Source organism: Babylonia areolata, chromosome 4 (genome assembly GCF_041734735.1).
Source record: "Babylonia areolata isolate BAREFJ2019XMU chromosome 4, ASM4173473v1, whole genome shotgun sequence".
Classification (NCBI taxonomy): Eukaryota; Metazoa; Mollusca; class Gastropoda; order Neogastropoda; family Buccinidae; genus Babylonia; species Babylonia areolata.
Genome location: NC_134879.1, coordinates 50,486,039 through 50,513,538, shown reverse-complemented (window position 1 = coordinate 50,513,538; position 27,500 = coordinate 50,486,039). Strand labels below are relative to the sequence as shown.

The 27,500-nt window shown below is 39.4% G+C and overlaps 1 protein-coding gene across 3 annotated transcripts in view; it reads right to left on the bottom strand.

The window, feature by feature from the left end:
• Positions 1 to 3,884: 3,884 nt before the first annotated feature.
• LOC143281278 (L-asparaginase-like) overlaps positions 3,885 to 27,500 on the bottom strand; it is a 43,049-nt gene continuing 19,433 nt past the window's right edge. For 2 of the 3 annotated variants that reach the window (XM_076586407.1, XM_076586409.1), the window contains 6 exons: positions 27,101 to 27,184; positions 23,998 to 24,124; positions 19,933 to 20,042; positions 18,265 to 18,447; positions 11,340 to 11,453; positions 6,341 to 10,791 (listed from right to left, as the gene is read on the bottom strand). In XM_076586407.1, coding sequence (XP_076442522.1) covers positions 10,726 to 10,791; positions 11,340 to 11,453; positions 18,265 to 18,447; positions 19,933 to 20,042; positions 23,998 to 24,124; positions 27,101 to 27,184 — 684 coding nt within the window. In that variant the 3' untranslated portion in view covers positions 6,341 to 10,725. Of the gene's footprint in view, positions 3,904 to 6,340; positions 10,792 to 11,339; positions 11,454 to 18,264; positions 18,448 to 19,932; positions 20,043 to 23,997; positions 24,125 to 27,100; positions 27,185 to 27,500 lie in introns of those variants that run through there. The other variant, XR_013055113.1, reaches the window with a different exon arrangement.

The window sequence follows — 27,500 nt, the reverse complement described above, 5'->3', positions numbered from 1 at the left end:
TGATTGTAACTCCCTGTCTGTCTGTCTGTCAATGTATGTCTCTATATTGTAAATGTCTGTCTGTCTGTCTGTCAATGTATGTCTCTGTGATTGTAACTCCCTGTCTGTCTGTCTGTCAATGTATGTCTGTGATTGTAACTCCCTGTCTGTCTGTCTGTCAATGTATGTCTCTATATTGTAAATGTCTGTCTGTCTGTCTGTCAATGTATGTCTCTGTGATTGTAACTCCCTGTCTGTCTGTCTGTCAATGTATGTCTCTGTGATTGTAACTCCCTGTCTGTCTGTCTGTCTGTCAATGTATGTCTGTGATTGTAACTCCCTGTCTGTCTGTCTGTCTGTCTGTCAATGTATGTCTCTGTGATTGTAACTCCCTGTCTGTCTGTCTGTCTGTCTGTCTGTCAATGTATGTCTCTGTGATTGTAACTCCCTGTCTGTCTGTCTGTCAATGTATGTCTCTGTGATTGTAACTCCCTGTCTGTCTGTCTGTCTGTCTGTCTGTCAATGTATGTCTGTGATTGTAACTCCCTGTCTGTCTGTCTGTCAATGTATGTCTGTGATTGTAACTCCCTGTCTGTCTGTCTGTCAATGTATGTCTGTGATTGTAACTCCCTGTCTGTCTGTCTGTCTGTCTGTCTGTCAATGTATGTCTGTGATTGTAACTCCCTGTCTGTCTGTCTGTCAATGTATGTCTGTGATTGTAACTCCCTGTCTGTCGGTCTGTCTGTCTGTCAATGTATGTCTCTGTGATTGTAACTCCCTGTCTGTCTGTCTGTCAATGTATGTCTGTGATTGTAACTCCCTGTCTGTCTGTCTGTCAATGTATGTCTCTATATTGTAAATGTCTGTCTGTCTGTCTGTCAATGTATGTCTCTGTGATTGTAACTCCCTGTCTGTCTGTCTGTCTGTCTGTCAATGTATGTCTCTGTGATTGTAACTCCCTGTCTGTCTGTCTGTCTGTCTGTCAATGTATGTCTGTGATTGTAACTCCCTGTCTGTCGGTCTGTCTGTCTGTCAATGTATGTCTCTGTGATTGTAACTCCCTGTCTGTCTGTCTGTCTGTCTGTCTGTCAATGTATGTCTCTGTGATTGTAACTCCCTGTCTGTCTGTCTGTCAATGTATGTCTCTGTGATTGTAACTCCCTGTCTGTCTGTCTGTCTGTCTGTCTGTCAATGTATGTCTGTGATTGTAACTCCCTGTCTGTCTGTCTGTCAATGTATGTCTGTGATTGTAACTCCCTGTCTGTCTGTCTGTCAATGTATGTCTGTGATTGTAACTCCCTGTCTGTCGGTCTGTCTGTCTGTCTGTCAATGTATGTCTGTGTGATTGTAACTCCCTGTCTGTCTGTCTGTCAATGTATGTCTGTGATTGTAACTCCCTGTCTGTCGGTCTGTCTGTCTGTCAATGTATGTCTCTGTGATTGTAACTCCCTGTCTGTCTGTCTGTTTGTCTGTCAATGTATGTCTCTATATTGTAACTGTCTGTCTGTCTGTCTGTCTGTCTGTCTGTCAATGTATGTCTCTATATTGTAACTCTGTCTGTCTGTCTGTCTGTCAATGTATGTCTCTGTAGTTGTAACTCTGTCTGTCTATCTCTGTGACTGTAACTCTCAATGTACGTCTATGATTGTGACTCTGTCTGTCTGTCTGGTAATGTATGTCTCTGTGATTGTAACTCTGTCTGTCTGTCTGTCTGTCTGTCTGTCTGTCAATGTATGTCTCTATAATTGTAACTCTGTCTGTCTGTCTGGTAATGTATGTCTCTGTGACTGTAACTCTGTCTGTCTTGTCTGTCTGTCTGTCCGTCAGTCAGTCTGTGTATGTCTCTGTGATTGTAACTCTGTCTGTCTGTCTGTCTGTGTATGCCTCTATGATTGTAACTGTCTGTCTGTCTGTCTGGTAATGTATGCCTCTGTGATTGTAACTGTCTGTCTGTCTGGTAATGTATGTCTCTGTGATTGTAACTCTGTCTGTCTGTCTGTCTGTGTATGCCTCTATGATTGTAACTGTCTGTCTGTCTGTCTGGTAATGTATGTCTCTGTGATTGTAACTGTCTGTCTGTCTGGTAATGTATGTCTCTGTGATTGTAACTCTGTCTGTCTGTCTGTCAGTGTATGTCTCTATGATTGTAACTCTGTCTGTCTCTCAATGTATGTCTCTATGATTGTAACGCTGTCTGTCTGTCTGTCTGTCTGTCTGTCAGTGTGTGTCTCTGTGATTAACTCTGTCTGTCTGTCAGTGTGTGTCTCTGTGATTAACTCTGTCTGTCTGTCTATGTGTCTCTATGATTGTAACTGTGTCTGTCTGTCTGTCAATGTGTGTCTCTGTGAATGTAACTGTGTCTGTCTGTCTGTCTGTCAATGTATGTCTCTGTTATTGTAACTGTCTGTCTGTCTGTCTGTCTGTCTGTCTGTCTGTCAGTGTATGTCTCTGTGATTGTAACTCTGTCTGTCTGTCTGTCTTTCTGTCTGTCTGTCTGTCAATGTATGTTTGTGATTGTAACTCTGTCAGTCAATGTGTGTCTCTGTGAATGTAACACTGTCTATCTGTCTGTCTGTCTGTCTATGTATGTCTCTGTTATTGTAACTCTGTCTGTCTGTCTGTCAATGTATGTCTCTTTGTAACTCTGTTTTTCTGTCTGTCAGTGTATGTCTCTGTGATTGTAACTCTGTCTGTCTGTCTGTCTGTCTGTCAATGTATGTCTCTATGATTGTAACTGTCTGTCTGTCTGTCTGTCTGTCAATGTATGTTTGGGATTGTAACTCTGTCTGTCTGTCAATGTGTGTCTCTGTGATTGTAACTCTGTCTGTCTGTCAATATATGTCTCTGTGAATGTAACTGTGTCTGTCTGTCTGTCTGTCTGTCAATGTATGTCTCTGTTATTGTAACTCTGTCTGTCTGTCTGTCTGTCTGTCAATGTATGTCTCTTTGTAACTCTGTTTGTCTGTCTATCAGTGTATGTCTCTGTGATTGTAACTCTGTCTGTCAATGTATGTCTATGATTGTAACTGTCTGTCTATCTGTCAATGTATGTCTCTGTGATTGTAACTCTGTCTGTCTGTCTGTCTGTCAATGTATGTCTCTATGATTGTAACTGTCTGTCGGTCTGTCTTTCTGTCTGTCTGTCAATGTATGTCTCTGTGATTGTAGCTCTGTCTGTCTGTCTGTCTTCTTATCTTTCTCTCTGTGTCTGTCAGTGAGTGGTTTTCGGTCTCCTTCTGTTGCTTCCTGTCCTTCCCTCCCCCTTTTATCTCTCTCTTTTTCGTTCTTCTTCAGTTCTCTTCCTCTTTCTTTCTCTCTTACTATTTGTTGTTGTCTGTCTGTCTGTTTCGGTGTATGTACATGCAGTGTGATGTGTGTGTGGTGTATCCCAGAAAAAGCTTTGAAACGGATCAACACCATATTCGTCTTTTTTTTCTGTTTGGCAGAGAAAACATAGCAACCGTAGAGCTTTTGAGAAAGTGAAAAGAAAAACAATGGAAAGTGATTATAATGAAGGAGGGTTAAATATGGTAAATATGTTAGAAATTCAAAGATGCATGCATTGCTAACAAGGCTCCGAGGCCTCCGGGGTCCAGGAGTGAGCAGGACAGGGGGAGAAAATCCGAGCGACAGAGCACGCTGCACAGCGCTTTTGGTGCCCAAGGTCCTGGCTGCTCCCGATCTCACGGCAGCAAGTGTCAGCGCTCTGGGGACCAGGACAGAGGACAGGAGTGTGACTCAGGAAGGCCTGCCAAGAACTCTAGGAGAGTCGAGAGGTCAGTTGCTGCAGATGCCTCGGAGAGCCCGCATGACGGAAGCGACCTGAACCAGGACTCTACGAGAGTTTCTCTCTTAAATCTGACTCCAATGGCTTCGATCCTCGCGGGTTCTCAGAACGTTCCTTGTCTCCGAAAACGTGTTGTGCTTAAATGTAAAAAAAAAAAAAAAAAAAAAAAAAAATGTAGTTAAATAGTCCATTCCGAATTTTAAAGTTGGTCTATCTGGGTAAAATATGTGTGATTAAAAGTTTTTTGGCATCACAGTTCATTTTTGAAAAGCAGGCAATTTCTATTCCAGAAAAAAAGTTTTGGTTGAAGTAAATACATTATTTTTTCGATTTTTATGGAGAAAGAAAAACTGTAATAAAAAAGCCTTTGAAAAGATTAAAAGGCGCGTAATTATAAATGAATATTCAAAAGGTGGTCTAAATATGATTGACATGAAGCTTTTGCAACAGTCTTTTCAGTGTGAATGGCTGATCAGCCTGTCTGAAGGTTCTAATGAATGTGAATGGCTGTGGATTCCACGAATTTACTTTTCTATATTTGGAAGAGATTTTTCCGTTTTAGACTAAACTGTTGGAGTAAAGAAATTTAGAGGTCTGGAGGAAATCCCCTCTTTGTTCTGGATGGAATTCGCTGAAGGTGTGGCTTCTGAATAATTAAATAAGCACCCCTGGCAATCTTCGCATGGAATGCATTTAGAATAATGAGAAGATTACTTATCAGAATAACGTTATATACTTTAGAGAATGGGCTGTCAAAGGTATATCACACATACATGACTTGTTGAACAATAATACCATCATATCATTTAGAGAGGTTCAGGATATTCTAGGACCATCACCAGCTCTGTTTCTTCAGGACGTTGCAGTTCGTCAGGTTGTAACATCTTTTATAAGGATTTTTCCCAATTATATTTATGATGAAGTTCAAGAATATGTAAGTGTCTGTTTTAATGGCAACAATTTAAAAACGACAAGAATGTTTCGCACAAGCATGACTGAACGGTTTGCTTGTATACCTCATTGTGAAAACTTCTGGTTAAATAAATTTGGAATCTCAATAGACAAGACTCACTGGGGTCTAGCTAGAAAAACAACTGCTGAAAGCAGATTACGGGAGTTACACTGGAAAATTTTGCACAATATATATTAACAAAAATTCTGCTGTTCAAAATGGGAATTGTTAACGACAACAAATGTACATTTTGCACTAATGAGGTAGATTATGTTGAACACTTTTTCTTTGACTGCTACAAAATTAATCACATATGGTCATGCGTAGAAAATGCTTTTTTGGGGAAAATTTAATATACGATTAGTTCTATCCATGTCGGAAGCCTTATTTGGAATTCCTGCGAAGAGTGGTCTTTCTTCTAAAATGGAAAAATACTTAAATCATCTCATTCTCATTGCGAAAATGTGCATCAGCAAATTTCCCTATGGCACTCCCATACACGTTCAGTATGTTTGATAAAGAATTCTCATTGAGAAAACTCGAATACCAGCAACATAGATATGAGGCCTATGCATTCACAAATGCTACATAATACTCTCGAGGGTTTTTTTGTTTGTTTGTTTGTTTGTTTGGTTGGTTGGTTGGTTGGTTGATATTTTGTTGTTGTTGTTTTTTGTGTGATTTTTCTTCTTTTTATCACGAGATCTCTCTCTCTCTCTCTCTCTCTCTCTCTCTCTCACACACACACACACACACACACACACACACACATGCACGCACGCACGCACATGTGCTCTCTCTCTCTCTCTCTCTCTCACACACATGCGGACTTCCATGAGCATGCGCACAAGCACACAAACACAAATACACGATACTCCATACCAGTATGCCCAATTGTTAGAGAGAGAGTGAGAGAGAGAGAGAGGCACAGAAACAAGCACCAAAACAAAGCACTCCAGGTCAGTTAAAAAACCCATACATGATTGTAACATGAGCAAACACTATAGCAAGATGCAGTATTGTCATTCTGTAGTAAAATCAATGACACACTGAACTGTTAATGAATGTGTGTGTGTGTGTGTGTGTGTGTGTGTGTGTGTGTGTGTTTTGTTTTTGTTTTTTGTTTTGGTTTTGGGGGGATTTTTTGTTTGTTTGTTGTTGCTGTTGCTGTTGTTTTGTTGTAGTTTTTTTTGTTTGTTTGTTTTGGTTTTGGTTTTTTGGCCAATGAAGAGAGGCAACGTGATGCACCAATTTTTTTTTTTTTTTTTTTTTTTTTTTTTTTTTTTTTTTAAGGAAAGAGAAAAAGAAAGATATATGGGTGTTCCGTTGTCTGCATACAACTGAGGCCCCACCTTTTTTCTTTTCTTTTTTTTTTTAAGAAAAAAAAAGATGCATGCAATTTACTATGGGCTGGAAATTTTATCATGCAAGGGAAGCAAACTGGAGTATAATACCCAGATGGCATCTAACCAAAATACAAAATCATCGTAAAATATTTATAGTAAACTGTAGAGCAAAGCAAGTAGAATTACAAGAAATAGATAATGATTTTTGGTCGGATGTAATTACAACATATTTGAGCAGTAAAGATGTAGTAACAAGAGAATCAGTGAACATCCATAATTTTCAAAACCAGATGTTGTTTCACAATAATAATATATAATATAAAGGTAATGTGCTATGTTTTCAAAACTGGGTAGACAATGGAATAGATCACATGAAGGATGTAATGCATAAAACAGAAAAAAAGACTTCTAGATTTAAATGAGGTTGCTTTTTCACTGAACCAGGCTAAAGGAATCACAATATTCGAATACAATGCTCTATACAACACATTTTCATTACAGTGGAAGACCTGGATACAAAACAATGGATTACCGATGGAATCTACTGAAACTTCTATTTGTGATGCAAATGCATTCAATGCAAAACTTAAAGAAATAAAGAAATATTTTAAAAGTAGAACTAAAAGTACAACTACAGACCTACATGTTTGTGCATTTTGGAAGAGGAAATTTGACTTTTCTTTCAATCATTATACATAAATTTCACCTAGTAAACCAGCAAAAGATGTACACTTACATGAATTACAGTGGAAAATAAGTCATAATATCTACCCAACAAACAAACAAACAAACAAACAAAAAGTAGCAGACTCAGAAAATTGTGAATACTGTCCTGGTAAAATTGATTTCATTGAACATTTCTTCTGTGAATGCTCAACTGTGAAAATACTTTGGAAAAACATAGAAAATTTGATACTTAGAAGTACTGGTAAGTGTATGAAATTATATCCCACAGACGTTTTATTTGGAAATCAAGATGATAGATATAGCAAACATCACAGCTGTTCACTTTACCGGCAGCTGTTCAAAAGCATTTTGCACATGAATGTAAATGAAACGTTGCTTTTATTGACTTGGAAAAGGCCTTTGTTACATGCACCTTCATGTACGCAAACGTCATCTCAACATCTTTGATATTCATGAACACTATTTCAACTTTTTTTTCCTTCTTTTTTTCTTCTAAATGTGCAGACATAAAAAAAAAAAAACTTAACCTTACATTCAGCTTGAAAAGTCTCTCATGAGGGCAACGCACTATCAGCAAACAGCACCAGGTAGCTGGACAGTGACAGGGTGATTATTTTGAAACTAAGATTTGGTAAAAATATAAAACGTAATACATTTTGGAAATTTAACTGTAGTTTACTCAGAGATAAGCGGTTTATAGATGAAATTAATAAACTAATAGATGAAATTATATGCGAATATTCTACAGAACAGTACGATACGGAGACCCTTCACAGAATTTCGTCTATGAACATTGAATTAATAGTCTCAGATAAGGTATTCATAGACTTCATGCTCATGAAAATAAGATCTAAAACTATAGCTTATGCCACAATGAAGAAAAAAATGCAAAAGAAAAAGAAGAAGAAATATTAAAAGGAATTGATCTTTTGGGAAAAAAAAAGAAAGAAAACAGAACAGAAGAAGATATGAAATTGTTAAAAGAAAAACATCAGGAATTAGAGTCTTTGAGAGAGAAAAAGATACAAGGCATTATATTGAGATTAAGAGCAAAATGGATAGTAGAAGGAGAAAAGGTAACCAATTATTTTTGTAATTTAGAAAAAAAGACATTATGTGAATAAGAGCATGGCCAAACTGACAGATCATAATGGACACTAACAAAAGAACCAATAAAGATAAATCAAGAAGTTAATTCTTATTATATGTGATGGACTCGGGGTAAGGGTAGGGTTGGAGTGGAGTGGAGATAGGGATAAGTAGGACAGGTGATAAGGGTATGGTTGGGGTGGAATGAGGAATAGTAGAAAATAGCAGGTTCTCGTGCAGGCAGGAGCATATGAAAGCGGACGCCCTTTCAATTGTTTATTTACTACAGCTATGACAGGAAAACAGTGCCTGCAAGACACAAACAAATAAAAGCCATAAATACAATGTCAATATTGCATGTACGTATAACAATGAGCATACATGAGGCAAAGACCAAGACTGGTAGAGTACCCGCATCAACAAAGTATAAAGGAGGGAACCAAAACCAAACCAAAACACAAAAACCATATGCTACAATACATGAACACCAGAAGCACCATAAGTGGGAAGTCAGTCATTCATGGATGTGGGTAGCATGGAGCATACACAGTGCTGTGCCTACCTCTGGGTTTGGTATTTGCCCAAAACAACTATATGCAACTCCCTTAGTCAAGTACCATTCATACTAACATACCTTATAGTATATAATAACAACATAATTATCAAAATACAACAAACTCATCCTACCAACTCCAAATGGGAAATCAAACCTCAAACTTAGTACATAAAATATTTAACATATAATTTATAAAATATACTCACTATCAAGTACACATACACAGTAAACTCATAAAAGCAACATGTCTGTTATTCTTCACCTGGTCCCCAAGACCATGCAACTAAAGGGCTAGGGTTATACTTAATTAGTAAAGTAACCAAACAACCTAATCCATGGAAAACTATTTCAGCTGTATTAAATTTAAAGCGACTCAAATGAATCAATCATCATGTGGCACTATACCGGAGTATGCTGTATAGGAGAAAGCATGATAACTGAGCTGGAAAGACTATTACTTGGTCTGGACTCAAAAAGCTCATACTGTGTCAAAGTGACTCAAATGAAGCAAAGTTTATCATGTAGCACTATACGGGAATAAGCCGTATAGGAGAGAGCATGATAACTAACTTACAATCAACAGACTGATACATATCAGGTGGTTTTAACCAATAACTGATATTAATCAAACACTATCTTGTAATCACCTCAACAGAATAGTACACACATCTTAGAGTACTGAGCACACTGCAGTTTACTGATCTGACAAAAGAGCTATTAATTAAATACTGTGGAACAGAAACACAAGTTTGCTCTCAGCCAATGACGAATCGCGACGCGACACTGGTCCAGCAGTCAGCAGGTGGTCTGGCCAGGACAAAATGATGTAAGCAGAGTGACGTCACATATTCTGTGCAAGGGTTAGGAGGAAAAACGTCGTCTGCTCTGGCTTGTGCGTGAATAGTGTTGGAGCAAGCATAGCGCGCTTGGTCACATATAGAAATCTATACACACAGAAAACTTTTGATGCATGCAATATAAGGGATTTAGTTAGTGAGCTGCCTACACTATCAGATGATGAAAGTATTTGTTGGAAGGAGAAGTAAGCTTAGAAGAAGCTAGTTTAGCGTTAAAAAATATGAAAAATGGAAAGAGTCCTGGCACAGATGGATTTGGAGCGGAATTTTTTTTTTTTTTTTTTTTAATAAACTGGGTCCTTTTGTAGTGCGTGCTCTGAACCAATCAATGAAAGATGGAGAACTTTCGGCCACTCAAAAAGAAGGAATCATAACGTGTATCCCGAAACCAGACAAATCTAAAGAATATATAAAGAACTTGAGACCCATCTCACTTCTAAATGTTTTATATAAAATTGGATCGACGTGCATTGCAAATAGAATAAAGATGGTTCTTACAAAATTAATTGACGAAGACCAGACAGGTTTTGTTGCTAAAAGATACCTGGGAGACAATATAAGACTCATATACGATTTAATTGATTACCTAGAAACACGACAATTACCTGGACTTCTGATTTGCTTAGATTTTGAGAAAGCGTTTGATTCACTTGACTGGAACTTTTCATTTGAAGCTTTGAGCGCATATGGATTTGGAGACAATATATGTAGATGGATACAAACATTTTATAACAGAATAAAGTCAACTGTTATAGTCAACGGTCAAACGACAGAATGGTTCTTTGTAGAAAGAGGTTGTAGACAGGGTGACCCACTCTCTCCTTATTTGTTTATATTATGTGTAGAAATTTTAGCTATAATGATTAGAGAGGATAAAGATATAAAAGGTATAAAGATAAATGATAAAGATAATAAAATATCAGAATATGCTGACAATGCACAGTTGGTGAATACTGGGAACGGTTTATCGTTTGAAAGATCTATTCGACATGTAGAACAATTTGGCAAGTTTTCAGGACTTTTCATGAACACAAAAAAAACACAAGCTATATGGTTAGGAAACAAAAAACATTCAAAAACAAAATATATGCAACATCTAGATGTATATCAATTATATGTTGTTGTTGTTTTTTGTTGTTGTTGTTTTTGTTGTTTTTTTTTTGTTTTGTTTTGTTTTTGTTTTTTGGGGGTTTTTTTTAATGTTGTTGTTTGTTTTTGTTTTATTTTCCTATTGTTACTATGTTTTTGTCGGATTTGTCTTTTCTCTTTTCCCAATATATGTATTTATTCATTTATGTCTTCATGTCAATTGTCCATGTGTTATAAAAATGGGAAAATAAAAAAAAAGCTTAAAAAAAACCAACAACTGAACCTTACACATTCAGCTTGAAAAGTCTCTCATGAGGGCAAAGCACTATCAGCAAACAGCACCAGGTAGCTGGACAGTGACAGGGTGCGTGCCACCCCCTCAATCAGTTCGTGGTCGAGGCTGCCGGTTCACTGTCTGTCATCTCCCCACAGATGGCGCGCGTCAGCATCTGATTTCATACATGTAATATGTCAACAGTTCTACTGTTCTATAGTTAATTCGGACTAGATTACGGGGGGCGTTGGGGGGGGGGGGGAGCAGATCTGTGAGAGAAACATGTTGACTATAATGTATCATCATACTGTATTCTTATTTCATGCATTAAATAGACACAGAGAAAGAGAGAGACCGAGAGGGAGAGAGAGACAGAACAAGAGAGAGAAACAATGTGTGTGAGTGAGTGGGAGAGTGTGTGTGGGAGTGTGTGTGTGTGTGTGTTTGCACGCGCGCGTGTGTGTGTATGTGTCTTTGTGTGTGTGTGTGTGTGTGTGTGTGTGTGTGTGTGTGTGTGTGTGTGTGTGTGTGTGTGTGTGTGTCTAAGTTTGTGTGTCTGTGTCTGTGTCTGTGTACTGGCATCTAAGCCTGGGTGGGTGGGAGGGTACACACACACACACACACACACACACACACACACACACACACACTTCCATGTCCATACACACACAAAAGGAGCATGCCCAAAAAATGACTACAGGTTCGGCAGTTAATGCCACTGACCTCTTTGCGCTCCGTGGAGGACAAGTCATCGTTGCCCAGAAGGTAGCTCAGTTTACACAGGGCCGCCTCGAGTGTCATGTCTCCCCCGGGGATCACACCAGCGTCCTTCAGGGCCTGTGTACAGGTTGGGCAACTGGTCCAGTGTTAGACATGAAACTGATGCACACACTGGCCTATAGTCCATACAGTTGAGGGGCCTACCATGCAATCCCCCCAAACACACCACCCTACCCCCACCCCCCACCCCCACCCCCTAAAGAATGATGTAGACTTATCTTGAAATGCTCTTTGGTCTATGCTGATCTCATTTTTAAATGTCCCTCCCCCCCCCCCCCCCCCCCCCCCCCCCACCAAAAAAAAAAAAAAAAAAAAAAAAAAACAGCAACTGTTGTTGGAGTGATGGCCTAGAGGTAATGCGTCAGCCTAGGAAGCGAGAGAATCTGAGCGCGCTGGTTCGAATCACGGCTCAGCTGCCGATATTTTCTCCCCCTCCACTAGACCTTGAGTGGTGGTCTGGACGCTAGTTATTCGGATGAGACGATAAACCGAGGTCCCGTGTGCAGCATGCATTTAGCGCACGTAAAAGATCCCACGGCAACAAAAGGGTTGTTCCTGGCAAAATTCTGTAGAAAAATTCCACTTCGATAGGAAAAACAAAATAAAAACTGCACGCAGGAAAAAATACAAAAAAATGGGTGGCGCTGTAGTGTAGCGACGCGCTCTCCCTGGGGTGAGCAGCCCGAATTTCACACAGAGAAATCTGTTGTGATAAAAAGAAATACAAATACAAAATACAAATACAAATACAAACTACAGTTACATCTCATGACAGTTAATTCGAGGTGTGTGCCTAACCCTTCCTTGTTTACCACTCCTATTCAGCTTGAGAGTGGTGTGGAGAATTCATTGTACACGGGTACCCTCTCTTTTGGGGGAACATGTAAAAATGAGTTCAGCACACATCCCTTACCTGTCAAACATTTTGGCAAAATAAAATTCGTCATTCCTGTGTACCAAGGAAAAACTTGCGGTTTCCAATCAAGTGCAAAAAAAAAATGCATTACTTCCTCAAATACAAAGATATCTCCGTGAAATTTTGCATGATGATTGCTCATACATTGTATTTTATGCAGATGATAAATTTATCATTATCCCATTGTATAATTGTTGTTTTTGCCTGTGAGTCAAAGAATATTTTATTTCCAAGAAATCAAATGGTTCAAAATTCTCTGCATCAAAATTAATTTGGGGAGTTCCAGTCAACTTTCTTTTTGTTGGGTGCCTGTGGCCCAGTGTTACACCAGAGCTTGACGAAAAAAAACTCAGCCAGCACGTTATGTGTTGGCAACCAGCCAACAGACCACCACCACCACCGCCCCGTCCCCGACCCACTGGTGTCCAGTTTGACTGACCACCCCTCTCTTCATCCCCCTTCCCTTCCCATTGAAGAGTTACAGTGCTTGTATAATATAATAATAATAATAAATAATAATGGTACTTATATAGCGCTGAATATTGTGCAGAGACAAATCTAAGCGCTTTCGCACCAGTCATTCTCACGCACGCATAACTCTAAAACTGGAGAAACTAAAGACAAGGAAGAGGCAGGGAAGGGAGGCTATTTTGGGAAGAGGTGGGTTTTAAGGCCAGACTTGAAAGAGCTGAGTGTGGAGACTTGACGAAGCGAAAGAGGAAGTTCATTCCAATTGCAAGGTCCAGAGACAGAGAAAGAACGGCGGCCAACAGTCGAGAGTTTGAATCTGGGTATGCGTAAGTGGAGTGGATCCGAAGCTGATCGTAGTGAGCGAGATGGAGTGTAGAGGTGAAGGCAGCCACAGAAATAGGAAGGGGCTGATTTGTGAATACATTTGTAGCATAGAGTGCTGTGTTGATAACTGGTTCATGCTCACTGTTACTTTACTCCTGGCTTGCTAATCAGTCTCCAACACAAAACTTACATCACTGTAACTTTCACTCTGTGTCACATATTGGGTTGTGACTGTTATCATCATCATCCAAATCTGCACCTGAATCCTCATCATCATCACCACACAGGCTTTCTTCCCCAGTGTCCATATCTTTCAGTATTTCCAGAGCCATTTCTAAGGGTGTAGACCTTTGAAAAATGAACTGATGTTGATCTTTGCTGGACAACACCTTTTGACCAACCGCATCTGCAAGTGACTTCAGAATTTCCTATTGCCTCCAAGCAAAAGTCCAAGGGATGCAAACAATCTTCTAACATTCTAGAACACAGGGAGAAACTAAAGTAGGTTGTTTCCCTTCATTAACAGTGACTTGCTGGTGAAAATTGGACATGAGAGAGAGATCCTGTGGGTGTGTAACAGTGCAACAAAAGGGATGTAAATCTCACATCCCAAGGCAGGCAACGGGTTAAGACTTCTCCTTCCTGGGGCGTGGGAAGTTGAGGTGCATGGCAGACCTCTTGGCCTTGGAGATTACAACATTAACAAAGTGATTCAGCGTTTTATGGTGTTCATCTTGCTACTTTAAAAAAATTCAATGTAGGCTATGGGGAATAGTTACTTACAGTCAGTGACAGCTTAAAATGTGTTCTGAAAGCTGCAAAAAACAAAAAGTTGTTGCTGTTACCCAGTCTTTGGGTGTTGTTAAAAGGTTACATTTCAAGTGTAACTGATGTGTGGCAGGTTTCATTGAGCCGGTGAAATCACCACATGTATGTGAGTCTTTCTCACAGTGCGCTACACGCTTGTGAGTGTGTAAAAGATAATGACACTCTTGGGAAAGGAAGCTGTTGTGTGCATGTTCGTTTGTTCTTTAGTTTAACGTCTTTTCACTGTAAGTGATATTAGACGAGGGTAGGAAAAAAATCGAGTGGGTGGAGGGGGGATCAGGGGGGGGGGGATTACTGTGTACGCATGCGAGTAAGTGAAAGTGTGTGTGTGTGTGTGTGTGTGTGTGTGTGTGTGTGTGTGTGTGTGTGTGTGTGTGTGTGTTACATATAGAAAATGACTGATTTAAGTTTTGTAAAAATTTAAAAAATATATGAATTAAAAAAATAATAATAATAAAAAATAATTTAAAAAAAATAAACCAATATAACATATTTCTAATGTAAATATAACACCTATAACAGCAAACCAACTGGACTATTTAACAAGGAGTTTAAAAAGTCATACATTAGCAATGGACTGCTTAAGATCGTCAACACTGAAGATGATTTCAGTTCAGGGATGTGAGACTTTAACATATCGCAAGTTGGTATATGACCAGCTGTTATGTGAACACCACAGATGCAAGAAACATTACTGACATATTTTGTCCTAAAACAATTCATTTTCCATCTGCAGATTAGAGAAATGATTTGCCTCTTATGAAAACCATTATGGTAATGTTTTCCCATGAAACCATACATTTTCTGTAGTTCTTATGTAACTCCGAGTTACCGGTGTGTTTTTCCTCAAACTGAAATCTTGACCATTGGACTTTTTCTACCATGGTGTAACGGTCGTGAAAGCGAAATATTTAATTCTGACTCCTTCGTGGAGCTTCTAGCTCCTTTTTTTAGCCAAAATGTCAACTTTTTCATTATAGTAAAAACTGCAATGAGAAGGAATCCAGCAAAGGGTTATGTGAGAGCTTCTTAGTAAGAGCTTGTGAATCGATAATCAAATGGTTAATTTCAATAATGAGTTCATACCTAACCGTTTCTTTTATAAGTTCAATAGCGTGAAGAACTGATTTAGAATCAACACAAAATAGAATCTGAAATATAGTTTTCGGAAAGGATATTTAACGCCATTAGAACTGCTATGAGTTCAGCTGTGAAGATGGACTTATTCTCTCCCAGTTGAAATGAGTTTTGAAAGTTAAGGTCTGGAATAACGAAAGCAGCACCAGCTCTGCCATTCACAACAGAGCCGTCTGTAAATATCTTTAGATGATTAAGGTATTTCTCTTCCAAATGGATTCGTATATGCGATGAAAGTAAATCTATGTTGTCATCTTTGGTCAGATCAGTGTGATCTATATCAAATTGCGCTCTTTGAAGTTCCCATACAGGTGTAGGTGATACTACAGACCTTTTAGCAAAATGTGGGGTTTTATTCACACCGGAATTTGTTAAAATACTTGACGTGTATGTTCCCAGTGTGGGATGAGAGGATATAGATCTAGCTCTCTTTGGAAAATCGCGGTCGGATTTGAGAGTTATTTCTGATTCCAAATCATTTTCATCCGTTAAACTTCTCAAGACAAATTTACTACACGAAAGTTCCCTTTAATCCTCTAATGGTAATACTCCCGCTGCACTGTACGTTTTCTTATTGGAAGCATGGACTGGTAAGCCAAATGCCAGTTTATATGCTCTGCAGTCTATGCTTTGAATTTTTTTCAGTAAATATTTCGGTGCACTGAAGTATGCTTCTTGTGCATATATAAGTTTTGACCGAACAAGTGATGTGCAAAGGTGTAGTATAATGAATATGTCCTGGCTCAATGGTTGTTTGCACACTATTTTCAAGAAGTTTAATGTTTTCCTGGCATTTGTTAAAATGTAATTCATATGATGATTCCAAGTTAATTTTGATGTAAGGTGTACTCCAAGGAATTTAACTACTTTTTCATATTCCAGGATGTTATCGTAAATTTTAAAGGAAGGCAATGTTGCTGGACTTGATCCATTATTAAAAAGCATCAAGTGTGTTTTTTCGGTTGATATTTGCAGACCATTCTCGCTCATATGATTTGCTACACGTGTGTGTGCTTGTGTGTAGGTGTGAATCTGACCAGTGCAGGAAAGAGACAGATAAATGGCCTTGCTAAAACAACCCTCCAGGGAACTATTGAAGAAGGGAGTTGGAAGGGAAGACAGGAAAAACAATGATGGACCGACACCATTGCAGAATCGACAGGAAAACAGTTTACTGAGACCCAGGCTTTGACACACAACCGACAGAGCTGTAGGAATGTGGTGAACGGTTCTTCAGTGCAGTGCTCTTATTGCTCTTTCACAGAGTTCCGGAAGAAGAAGCTGCCATAGTGGAAGGAAGAGGAGGAGGGGTTGAAGAAGAAAGAAAAAACAGAGAAGAAGAAGAAAAAAAAGGGAGAAGAAGAAAAAGAACAAGAACAAGAAGAAGGTGCCACTGCATATCCGACCACAACAAATGTCCACATGAGCCCTCTGTGTCCCCCAAGTTGAGAGTGACCCGAGCTTGATTTTGGCCAGATCACCCAGACAAGCACGATAGTCTTGTGTCCTGTTAGAAGGCACGACAACATACACTGAAAGAAAGTCAATGCAATGATAGAATGAAAAAAAGATAAAGAAAAATTAGCCACTCAAAGGCACAGGGGCAGGATGGAAGATGGCTGCCGGGAAAAGAGGGTGCAGGCACAGGCATGGAGAAGGGAGGTAATGTACTTAAAGAGGTCACTGGCCACACCTAATTTTGATTTTTCCATATAAGCAGCATCACCACTCTTTTGCTGATGATACTCAGCTACAAAAGTCTGCAGAACCAAACCAAGTACACAGTCTGATTCTGTCAATGCAGGTTTGTATTCTCAATGTTAAATCCTGGATGACATTCAACAAACTAAAGTTGAATGATGATAAAACTGAAGCTATGATTATTTCCTCTGCAAGAATGCCCACATCTACTTCTTCCTCCGCCTCTATTGTGTTTGGTGATGCCACAGTTCAGTTTTCTAAATCAGCAAGGAATCTTGGAGTCATTATTGACTCAAACCTCAGCATGCATGCTCAGGTAGTAAATCTGATACGCATAGTCGATTGTGAACTTCGTCGCATCAACTCTATCAGTCAGTACCTTTCTGTTGAAACCACTAACAAAACAATGCTGCCCATCTGACGTCCAACGTACTAATCACATTTCTCCCCACCTCCGCACTCTACATTGGCTCCCCATGGAAGCGAGAATTAAATACAAAGTTGCGTGTCTCTGCTATTCTGCTTTCCACACCGCAGGACCTACATCTTTCTGACCTTATCAGTGTTTACACTCCCGCAGGAAATCTCCACTCTTCCTCTGACTGTTACCTTTTGAAACTTCCTCGTGTCAATACAAGAACCTATGGTGAACGTTCTTTCTTTTTTGCTGCTCCTCACATCTGAAATAACCTTCCTCATCATATCTGTGCATCTGATTCTATTTCTGCTTTTCGCTCATCACTAAAACCTATCTATAAGCACTCTCAGCTTCCTTGTTCTCCAACACCACCCATGTCAGCTTACTTTGGATGTATGTAGAGTGGGAGGGGGAGAGTGTGAGTGGGGGGACTGGGGGTGAGAGGTTTTTGAGAAAGAGTGGTCATGAATGTTTTATGTAACTTGTAATATTTTTGTTTCATGTAAAGCACCCTGAGCTCTTAGAGAGAAAGGGGGTTATATAAATGTACATTATTATTATTATTATTATTATAGTGGTTTACACTGGACAGGAGTGGTGGCTTAGAGGTAACGCGTTCGCCTAGGAAGCGGGAGAATCTGAGTGCACTGGTTCGAATCCTGAACAGGCGACAGTATTTTCTCCCCCTCCACTACACCTTGAGTGATGGTTGGGATGCTAGTCATTTGGATGGAACAATAAACCGAGGTCCCGTGTGCAGCGTGCACTCAGTACACGTAAAAGAAACAACGGCAACAAAAGGGTTGTCCCTGGCAAAATTCTGTAGAAAAATCCACTTCGGTAGGAAAACAATTTTTTTTTTTTAAACTGCAGGGAGGAAAAAATACAAAAAATGGGTGGCACTCTCAGTGTAGCGACACGCTCTCCCTGGGGAGAGCATCCCAAATGTCACACAAAGAAATCTATTGTGAACAACAACAACAAAAAGAGTAATACAATACAATACCAGACCCCTGTCGGAGTCTGCACCAATGGGCCACTGTATATTATATGTGTGATTAATTGACACTTACCACACCAGTGGCATAGGCAGCACTGACATTGCCACGACTGCACTGGGTGATGTTGACAATGAGGACATCCGATGTGGTGGCCTCACGGATCAGGGTCATCAGGTCAGCACGATTACTGGGGGCATTACCGCTGCCAAATGTCAGCAGGACCACACCCTTCATGGAGAGCAGGAAGTCTTTCACCTGCAACGCACACACATATGCATACTCACACACAAACACACCCAACACACACACATATACATACACACACACACACACATATGCATACACACACACAAACACACCCAACACACACACATATACATACACACACACAAACACACCCAACGCACACACATATACATACACACACCCACAAACACACCCAACACACACGCACACACGATTAATAATTATACAAAATACGCTTCTTTCACAGATTGAAATTGATCACACAAGAATAATTATTCATTTCTCTCAATTGATGATGCAACAAACACATTGTTGCTCTTAAGTGACCTGTTTATGAAATGTAAGATCCTATTTTTCAAACAGCATGGTTTTATTTCAAATGAAAAGGTCCAGGAGATATTTCCACTGGCAATTCTTTCGAGTCCCTAAAACCTCTTCAAAGACTTTTGGCCTGGTGGCCTTTCAGTATCAAGCACCTTCTGTCGAGAGTTCACTTACTCAGGATCTCCGTCACTTACCAATACTGTCCTCTTTCAAACACTTCTGAAAACCCACCAGTTAAAACAGGTCTTTTGGTGTGATGGAGCATAGCTGTTTGGCTGCAGCCTTTCTCCACCCACCCACCCCACTCTCCTTTATACTGACAATCAGCATGTAGTGTGTGTGACTGTGGGTGGGTGTTTACCGTGTGTGTGCACTCTGTGTGTGTGTATGTGTGTGTGTGTGTGTGTGTGTGTGTGTGTGTGTGTGTGTGTGTGTGTGATATTTTGTGCATGTGTGTGTGTGTGTGCGCGCGCGCGCGATTGTTCATATGTGCAATCTGCGGTAAAATCTTGGTGTATAAAGATATACATATATGTTATTTTTTTCTTGTACAGAGCTATGGTATCATGCACTACTGAATATGTACTGTTTCATGTGAGGCATTTAGAGTCCATTACATAGGGAGTTTGAGCCATATAAGTACTATCTAGCATTATTAACATTAACTTGTGTCAACCATCATCTGCAGATGACATCTCCGCTGGCAGGCACATGTATTGAGGCAACCAGCGACAAGAACTGCACGCCATGTTGTGAATCGGACACATACAGGCCAGACAAAAAGAAAACAGCCCCAGGATTTACTGGCAGCAATCAGTAGAGAGAGACACCTCAGACTTGTCGACAGACTATGGGGTGCCACCAGTAAACTGGCTGAGGACTGTGGACTATGGAGCACAACTGATCATGATTCCAAAGAAGCAGGAGTGTCTAAGTGTTCACGAAACCCCGACATGGACTGACCGAGGGGGAAGGGCAGGGTTAGACACAGAATGAAGAGACATGGAACGCAAAAGAAAAACCAAACAGAATAACCATGAATGCACACCTGACCAATACTGCAGATATGAAAAGTAAGTGTGTCCTTTAAACCTGTAGCTGTATTGTTTTCTTTCAAAGTTATCCAGCAGCATGGTGGTTTGTCTGAACAGACATGCTGACAGTACATACCGTGTCCTTCTCGATTCCAGGAAACAGATGTAAGATCCCAACTTTGCTAGACAAGTTGGTGTGCACACAGAACTTCTTTTTTCCACTTTGAAGCACAGCTGGCCAGTCCACTGAAACCCACACAGACATGCACAGTGTGCAGAGTGAAATGGGGGAAGAGCAACATGGGAAATTCATTGCACACAAAGACTTCTCTTGTCATAAGGAAGTGGGTGGACAATACAGTTGAGTACAATATGTTTCAACAGACACAGACAAACATTACAAAAATACACACTCTCACACACACATGTGTGCACCCTCCCCTCTCATATGCACATACATTCACGTATGTGCGCACACACACACACACACACACACACACACACACACACACACACACACTGCAACTGATTCAAATAAACTCTTTGTGCTAATACAGAAGACTTTCCATTAACTCAACAGCCTGGTATTTCTCACCTGCAATGATGTACCGTTTTCATGCTCTTCTGATTAAGGAAACTTTACTCACTGTTCTTTGTATTTACAAACTGTTACATGTTGACAGACAATAACATGAAGAATACACATGCAGAATCACACACACACACACACACACACACACACACACACTCACTCACTCACTTTCATTCACACACACACACACACACACACACACACACACACACACACACACACACACACACACACACACACACACACACACTATAAACTATTCCTATAAACCAAGCTGGCTTTAGAAAAGGTAGATCCTCCACAGAACATCTAGTCAAACTGACTACACAGGTAAAGCAACAGTTTGCAAAGCGAAAAAACGTACGAGCGACTTTTTTATGTGAAAAAAGCATACGACTAAGTGTGGCACGCTCGACTTTTATATAAACTGAAAAATCGGTATCACAGGCAACATGTATGATTATATTAGAAGTTTCTTATCAGATAGATTTATACAAGTAAGAATAGGAAATACCTACTCAAACCCCAGACAATTACATATGGGGTTACCACAAGGATAAGTAATTTCACCGATTTTATTCAATATATTATTTGCAGATCTACCTAACAAGCTAGCTAAAGATACAGTCTTGGTTCAGTTTGCTGATGACATTTGTTTATGGATGAAGGTGACAATGAAAAATAAAACGCCTACTAGGACATTGAATTACATAAAGAAAATACACCAGCGGGAACTTGATAAAATCAGCAACTTTTTGACAGAAAATGGCTTATCATTGTCCTTAGAAAAAACAAATATGATGCTATTTAATACAGGATCAGACCCAGAAAAGCTCCCCGTGTTTACAATAAATGGTTCTATCATCAGATATACACAATATGTTAAATTTTTGGGAGTCTATCTTTCTTCAAAGCTTTCGTGGAATTATCATATTGACTATATATTAAACAAAGCAAGAACAGGTCTAAATTTCCTTAAAATAGTTTGTAAACAGCACTGGGGGCAAGATACCAAAGCGTTGATATCTCTCGCAACCTCTCTCGTACGTTCACGCTTGACATACGCTCAAGAGGTATTTTTCAGTGCTCCATTGCATTTGTTAAAGAAGCTACAAAGCATCGATTGTAAGGCTTATAAACTTGCTCTAGGTGTGCCCATTCTTACATCAAATTTAGGGACCTACAGAGAAGCTGGTGTTTTATCTCTTGATGAACAAAGGAAAGCGTCAGCCGCGAAATTCGTTATCGAATCTTTCGCATATGAAACCTTTTCAAAAGAAGCTAATTTAAGTTCACAAAAAGATTTTGCTAAAAGAGCTAAGACGATACAGTCTATGACAACCATTAATATATCTGCATCAGATATCATTAGTGCTACGGAATCAGAAGACAAGCAAATTGCAAAAATACCTACTTTTTCACCAGTCGCTGAATGGGAGCAGTGGATTATACAGATTTATCTAAGAACCAGTCACCATTTTTGTTAAAACCTGAAGTGCTCTCCCATATAGAAAATCAATATTTTAATTATCTAAAAATATACACAGACGGATCTGTTCTAGAAGATGGTAATTCAGGAGCGGCTTTTGTAATTCCTTCATTTAGAATAGAAAAAATATACTATACTGGTAGACAATATTCCATTTTCACAGCTGAACTTATAGCCATACTTATGGCCTTAAATTATATTTCAGACATTCCGAAAACTGTCAGTGAAATTCTATTATGTATAGACTCGAAGTCAGTATTACAAGCTATAGAATCTTCAAATTCAAAGAAGCGAATTGAGATGACAATGGAAATAAAAATATTATTCACCAACTGACAAATAACTTTCTATTGGGTACCTTCACACTGTGGAATATCTTCAAATGAGTGGGTAGACCAAGCAGCTAGAAGAGCAGCACGTAATTTCGAAGGCGCAATACAGCTTGACATCCAGTTAGATCTACATGAATACATTAGTTGTATAGAAAATGTATCTAGAAATCGATTTAAGAAATTACTTATAGATTCAAATAATCAATATTACCAATGTTGTGTAAACACAAAGAATGCAGCTAATCCCAAACATTTTCTCAATTTGACACGAGCAGCACATTCAAGACAAATTACAAGTCTAATGTATAGAGTTCGTTTAAATGCCTTTCGTACAAAATTTTCTAAAAATATAAAATGTATATGCGGTAAGCAAATAACTGTAAGTCATCTACTCATTCATTGTCCGAGCATAAGACAGTTAATTCCTAAAGATGTAGTTGATGACTTTTCTTCCAATATTTCATTAGCCACTGAAAAGATTTTGAATGATTATTCATTGCTTAGAATGTTTTCAGAAATTTTAAACTCCAGTCCAGTTGGTATCCTCCTTTGATATATTATATTTAATACTGTTATTTATATTTACATTGTTGTAGGTTAATACTTGTTGATATGCATATGCATATTCTCCTTCCCATGACAACTCATTCAATACACACCACAACCTCTTTAGACTTTTTCTTATAATATACTTTTCCTCTGATACATAACATGTACTTTTTTTTTCTTTTTTTTTCTTTTTTACACTAATATTCACATGCATTCCCTTTCCTTTATACACTACTTTACTCTTTTCCGTCTAAAAACACTTATAGTGAATAGACGTTAAACTGAAGAAAACACACACACACACACACACACACACACACACACACACACACAGCCTTCTATCCCTGTCAATGGGGGACAAATCTACAAAAAAAATGCCAATACAGAAATGTGTATGATACAGAACTACTCCCTCCCACACATATATAATGTTGGTATGTTTCCTTTAGTTTTTTGTTTGTTTGTCAGTAGTTTGTCTTTTGTTTCTTTTGTGGTTGTTGGTTCCTCAGTCTAATATCATTATCTTAGATGAACAGACTATAAATAAATAAACAAAACGAATCATTTTTCTTGTTTTCCTTCACCTTACTTGTCAAACATTTGACCGCAATATGAAAAAAAAGAAGAAAAGTTCAGCTATGCTAATAGCGACAGTGGTGATTATCATAATAATGATGATAAATCAAAGAGCTTTAATTCATTGTGTCCTCGAAAGTTCATAACATTCTCTGAGGTACAGATGAAGTGCTGTGACTAAAAACAAAACAAAAGTAGATTGGGGTTTTTTTCTACAGAACATATGTCCTTTTTTTTCCCCTTCTTCTTCTAATGTGATGTAGCTGTATCATTTAGCACTCTGTAAAATTCTGAATGAATACAATTGTTGTTGTTCTTGTTGTTTTGTTTCCGTTTCCATAACTTTTTTTTCTTTTCTTTTTTTCTTTTTCTTTTTTTTTTTTTTTTTTGACAGGATCAGGTTTTTAGCTCTGTATCTACCCCCAACCTGGAGGATCAGTGGATCACACACCATGTCCGTCCTCTGCCCTTCGTTCTGTCAGTTTGGGTGGCCCTGCCTGGAGCATAACTTCTCACTGGCATAACTGTAGGGGGGGGAAGGGGCGGTGTCCCAAGGCAACTACAAACATTAACGAAGGCAAAAAAGTGGGGTTTGGGGTTTGTTTGTTGGGTTTTTTCTTCTTTTTTTTTTTGTCTTCTTAAACAAGTATTGCTCATTCTTACCATGAATGTCGATGTCCATGGATACCAGCGGCGGCATGTTGGGAGAGATGAAAGCGTCGAAGCTGGATGAATCGTACTTGATGGTTCGATTCCCACGGAACACTTTCCCATGGAAGCACAACATTACCTGCACCAATGAAATAACAGCAATGAGAAGAAGAAGTTCAACAACAACAACAATAATGATAAAAAAAAAATTTTTAAAGATACATTACTACTAAGACTAAATCCATTTATTTTGCATGAAATCATGTGCAGAAAGATATCAAAGTACTTTCAAACCAATATTTCACACACATGTATCAGTATCAGTATAGCTCAAGGAGGCGTCACTGCATTCGGACAAATCTATATACGCTACACCACATCTGCCAAGCAGATGCCTGGCCAGCAGCGTAACTCAACGCGCTTAGTCAGGCCTTGAGAAAAAAAGATAAATAAATAAAATAAAACAATAAAATAAAATAACAAAACAAAACAAACAACAACAACAAAAGAAAAATGAATAGAATAAAAAGAAATAAGTAAATAAATAAATAGATAACTGATAAATACATAAAACAGAACTACTACTAATACTGATAATATCTGTAAAGCGCAAAAACTTGATGAAGTCAACTGTAAGCGCACAAATAAATAAATCAATACCTAAATAAAATAAAATAAAATAAAATAAAATAAATAAATAAAAAAGACAACAATGATGATAAATAAGCAAATAAATGTAAAGCATGCAGACACACATTCACACACACACATATGCATAACAGATATGCAACAAACATGCAGTTTCACAGATATGAAAGCACAATCAAATACACATAAACGTACATGATCCCCAACACACACACACACACATACACACACACACACACACACGTTACCCTGCACCCCCACCCCCACCCCCCAACAACCCCCTTCCTCCACACACTCATTTCTAGGCTACGTATCGCAGCTTCCACGGCGGACACACACACACACACACACACACACACACAGAGGCACACTTACCTGTACAAGCACACACACATACGCCCGTATCCCCCACCCCCAACCCCCCACACATATATACAAATATATATATGCACACCCGCACGTTCCAATATTCTGTTGCTCCTACAGTGTAGGCATGCATACACACACATGCCTCATCTTCATCATTCAGTGGGTTTTGAGGGTTTTCTAATGCTCTGAAGTAGGTCTTAACCTGTTCTAACTTTTTTCTGGCCTGCACTGAAGGAAGGTCAAGCAGGTATCGCATGGTTTCCGTGGGCGTGTCTTTTGCTGTTCCAAGGATCAGCCTCATAGCTTCATTTTGAACTCTTTCTAATTTTAGGTTGCTTTGAGACGGTGTTGTTAGCCCAAGTCCGTATTCGATCACACTGAGGACGAGTGATTGGTATAGCAGGAAGAGGTGGCCTTGTTCAATACCTTTGGTTGCCACTGCTTTTAAGACTGACAGACCATTTTTGTATTTGAGAACAGTATTTTCCGTATGCGGTGAGCATACATGGGAAGACAACATCCGGGGATGGACAGGCTTGACGCTCGGTGACGCCCTGAGGAAATCAGAAAACCGTGAAGAGTGGAGAGGGGTGGTGGCCAGGTCAGCAGCGGTGCCCCAACGGTCTGAACCCAGACTACGGGAGAGGTGAAGGTGAAGGTGAAGGTGATTTTCCGTATGTTTTCTGAAGGTCAGCATCCTGTCGAACTGTATTCCTAGGTAGCGTAGGCATTCGGTTTTCTCGATCTGAATCCCGTCGAATGACTCGCGGTTCTGTTGTTGAGGGTGCACAGCAACGTTTGGGCTTTCACTGGATTGATGGAAGATCCTGTGTCTTTGCACCATTGAGCAATATTGTTTAGTTGTTTCTGGACGGCTTCAGTTCTTCCCTGAGCATCTTTCGAAGACCAGGCCATCATCCGCAAGAGTAAGCACCCGAGCTATTCCATTGTTGTTAAGTCTGCAAGGCCCTTCATGTAGACGTTGTAGAGGACAGGAGAGAGCAGAGATCCTTGTGGCAGTCCCATGGATAGTTTAGAAGGTGCAGACATCCAATCTTCGAGGCGTAGGGCGACGGTTCTTTCCTGAAGCGCTGCTGCTATCCATCTAGTCAGTGTCAAACTTACTCCATAACTTAGTAGCAGCTCCATGAGGTGTGCAAACTGGACTTTATTGTAGGCATCTTCAAGTTTGATTGCTACTGCTAGTGTTTCTTCTTTTCTTTGAAATCCACACATGTGTAACTACACACATTCACACACATGTGTAACTACGACATAAAGAAATAAAAGAAAAAAACTTCTAAACACATGAAGTTAGGAGAGAAAAACACATTTAAAAAACTCTATCATTCAAAGCAAGCAAAAATGTCCAAGGTCTATTGCACTTCGATGCACTGTTTTGTACTTTTTGTCACGACAGATTCCTTGGCGTGAAATTCGGACTGCTCTCCTCAGGGAGAGCGTGCTGTCACAGTGCTAGTGCAGCGCCAACAATAAATGTATTTTCTTGTTTCTGTCTGCAAGTTTAGTGTTGCGCATATAATCCTCAACTAGAATATGTACACATGCCTGCACATATACCTCTGTGTGTGTGTGTGTGTGTGTGTGTGTGTGTGTGTGTGTGTATGTGTGTGTGTGTGTGAGTGAGTGCGTGCGTGTGTGTGCGTGCATATGCATGTGATTGCACACTCATATATCTGTTATGTGTGTGTTTGCACGCAAATCATGTGCTGCACATTTGTGTATGTGTGTGTGTGTGTGTGTGTGTGTGTGTGTGTGTGTGTGTGTGTGTGTGTGTGTGTGTGTGCATGTGTCTTTAAGCTTGAGCACATTTGTATCTGTATGTGACTGTATGTGTGTGTGCAGTGTGGTGTGTGTGTCTGTGTCTGTGTCTGTGTGTGTGTGTGTCTGTGTGTCTGTGTCTGTGTAGCTCTCTGTGTGGCTGTGTCTGTGTAAGCAAACAAGCAAGTGTGTATGTGATGTAAGAGATAACTATTCTTATAAAGTTACAAAACATGAATGGCTACCTTTAGCAACAGCAAAACAAAACACATAATCATTCACACCTGTCTATTATCTGTCTGTGTTTAAACCATACCTCAGGAATGCCGTAGGAACCTGCAATGATGAGGGAGTTGATCAAATTGTTTTGCCCATCACTGCGTGTTTCATAAATTGATACCTGGGTGTGAGAGAAAAAAAGATATATTCTCAATGACAGTTTGCCAGCAACAGATGATTTTCCTGTCATGAAAATTACATATATTCAGAGTTATTTCCTTTGAGCTACAGTGTACTTTCATGCGGTGGTTTCCTCAAAGGTGTATGGTGTTGTGACATCAACAATCTGCACAATGCCCCCATAGCACAGAGTTTTAAAAAAAAGAGCTAAGAACATACAGCTGCAGGCAGACATGATCCAGGAACATATCATTCCTGAAACAATTATTACTGGAAAGTTTTTCTCTTTCCACCACTACTGAGAACATCAAACTGAC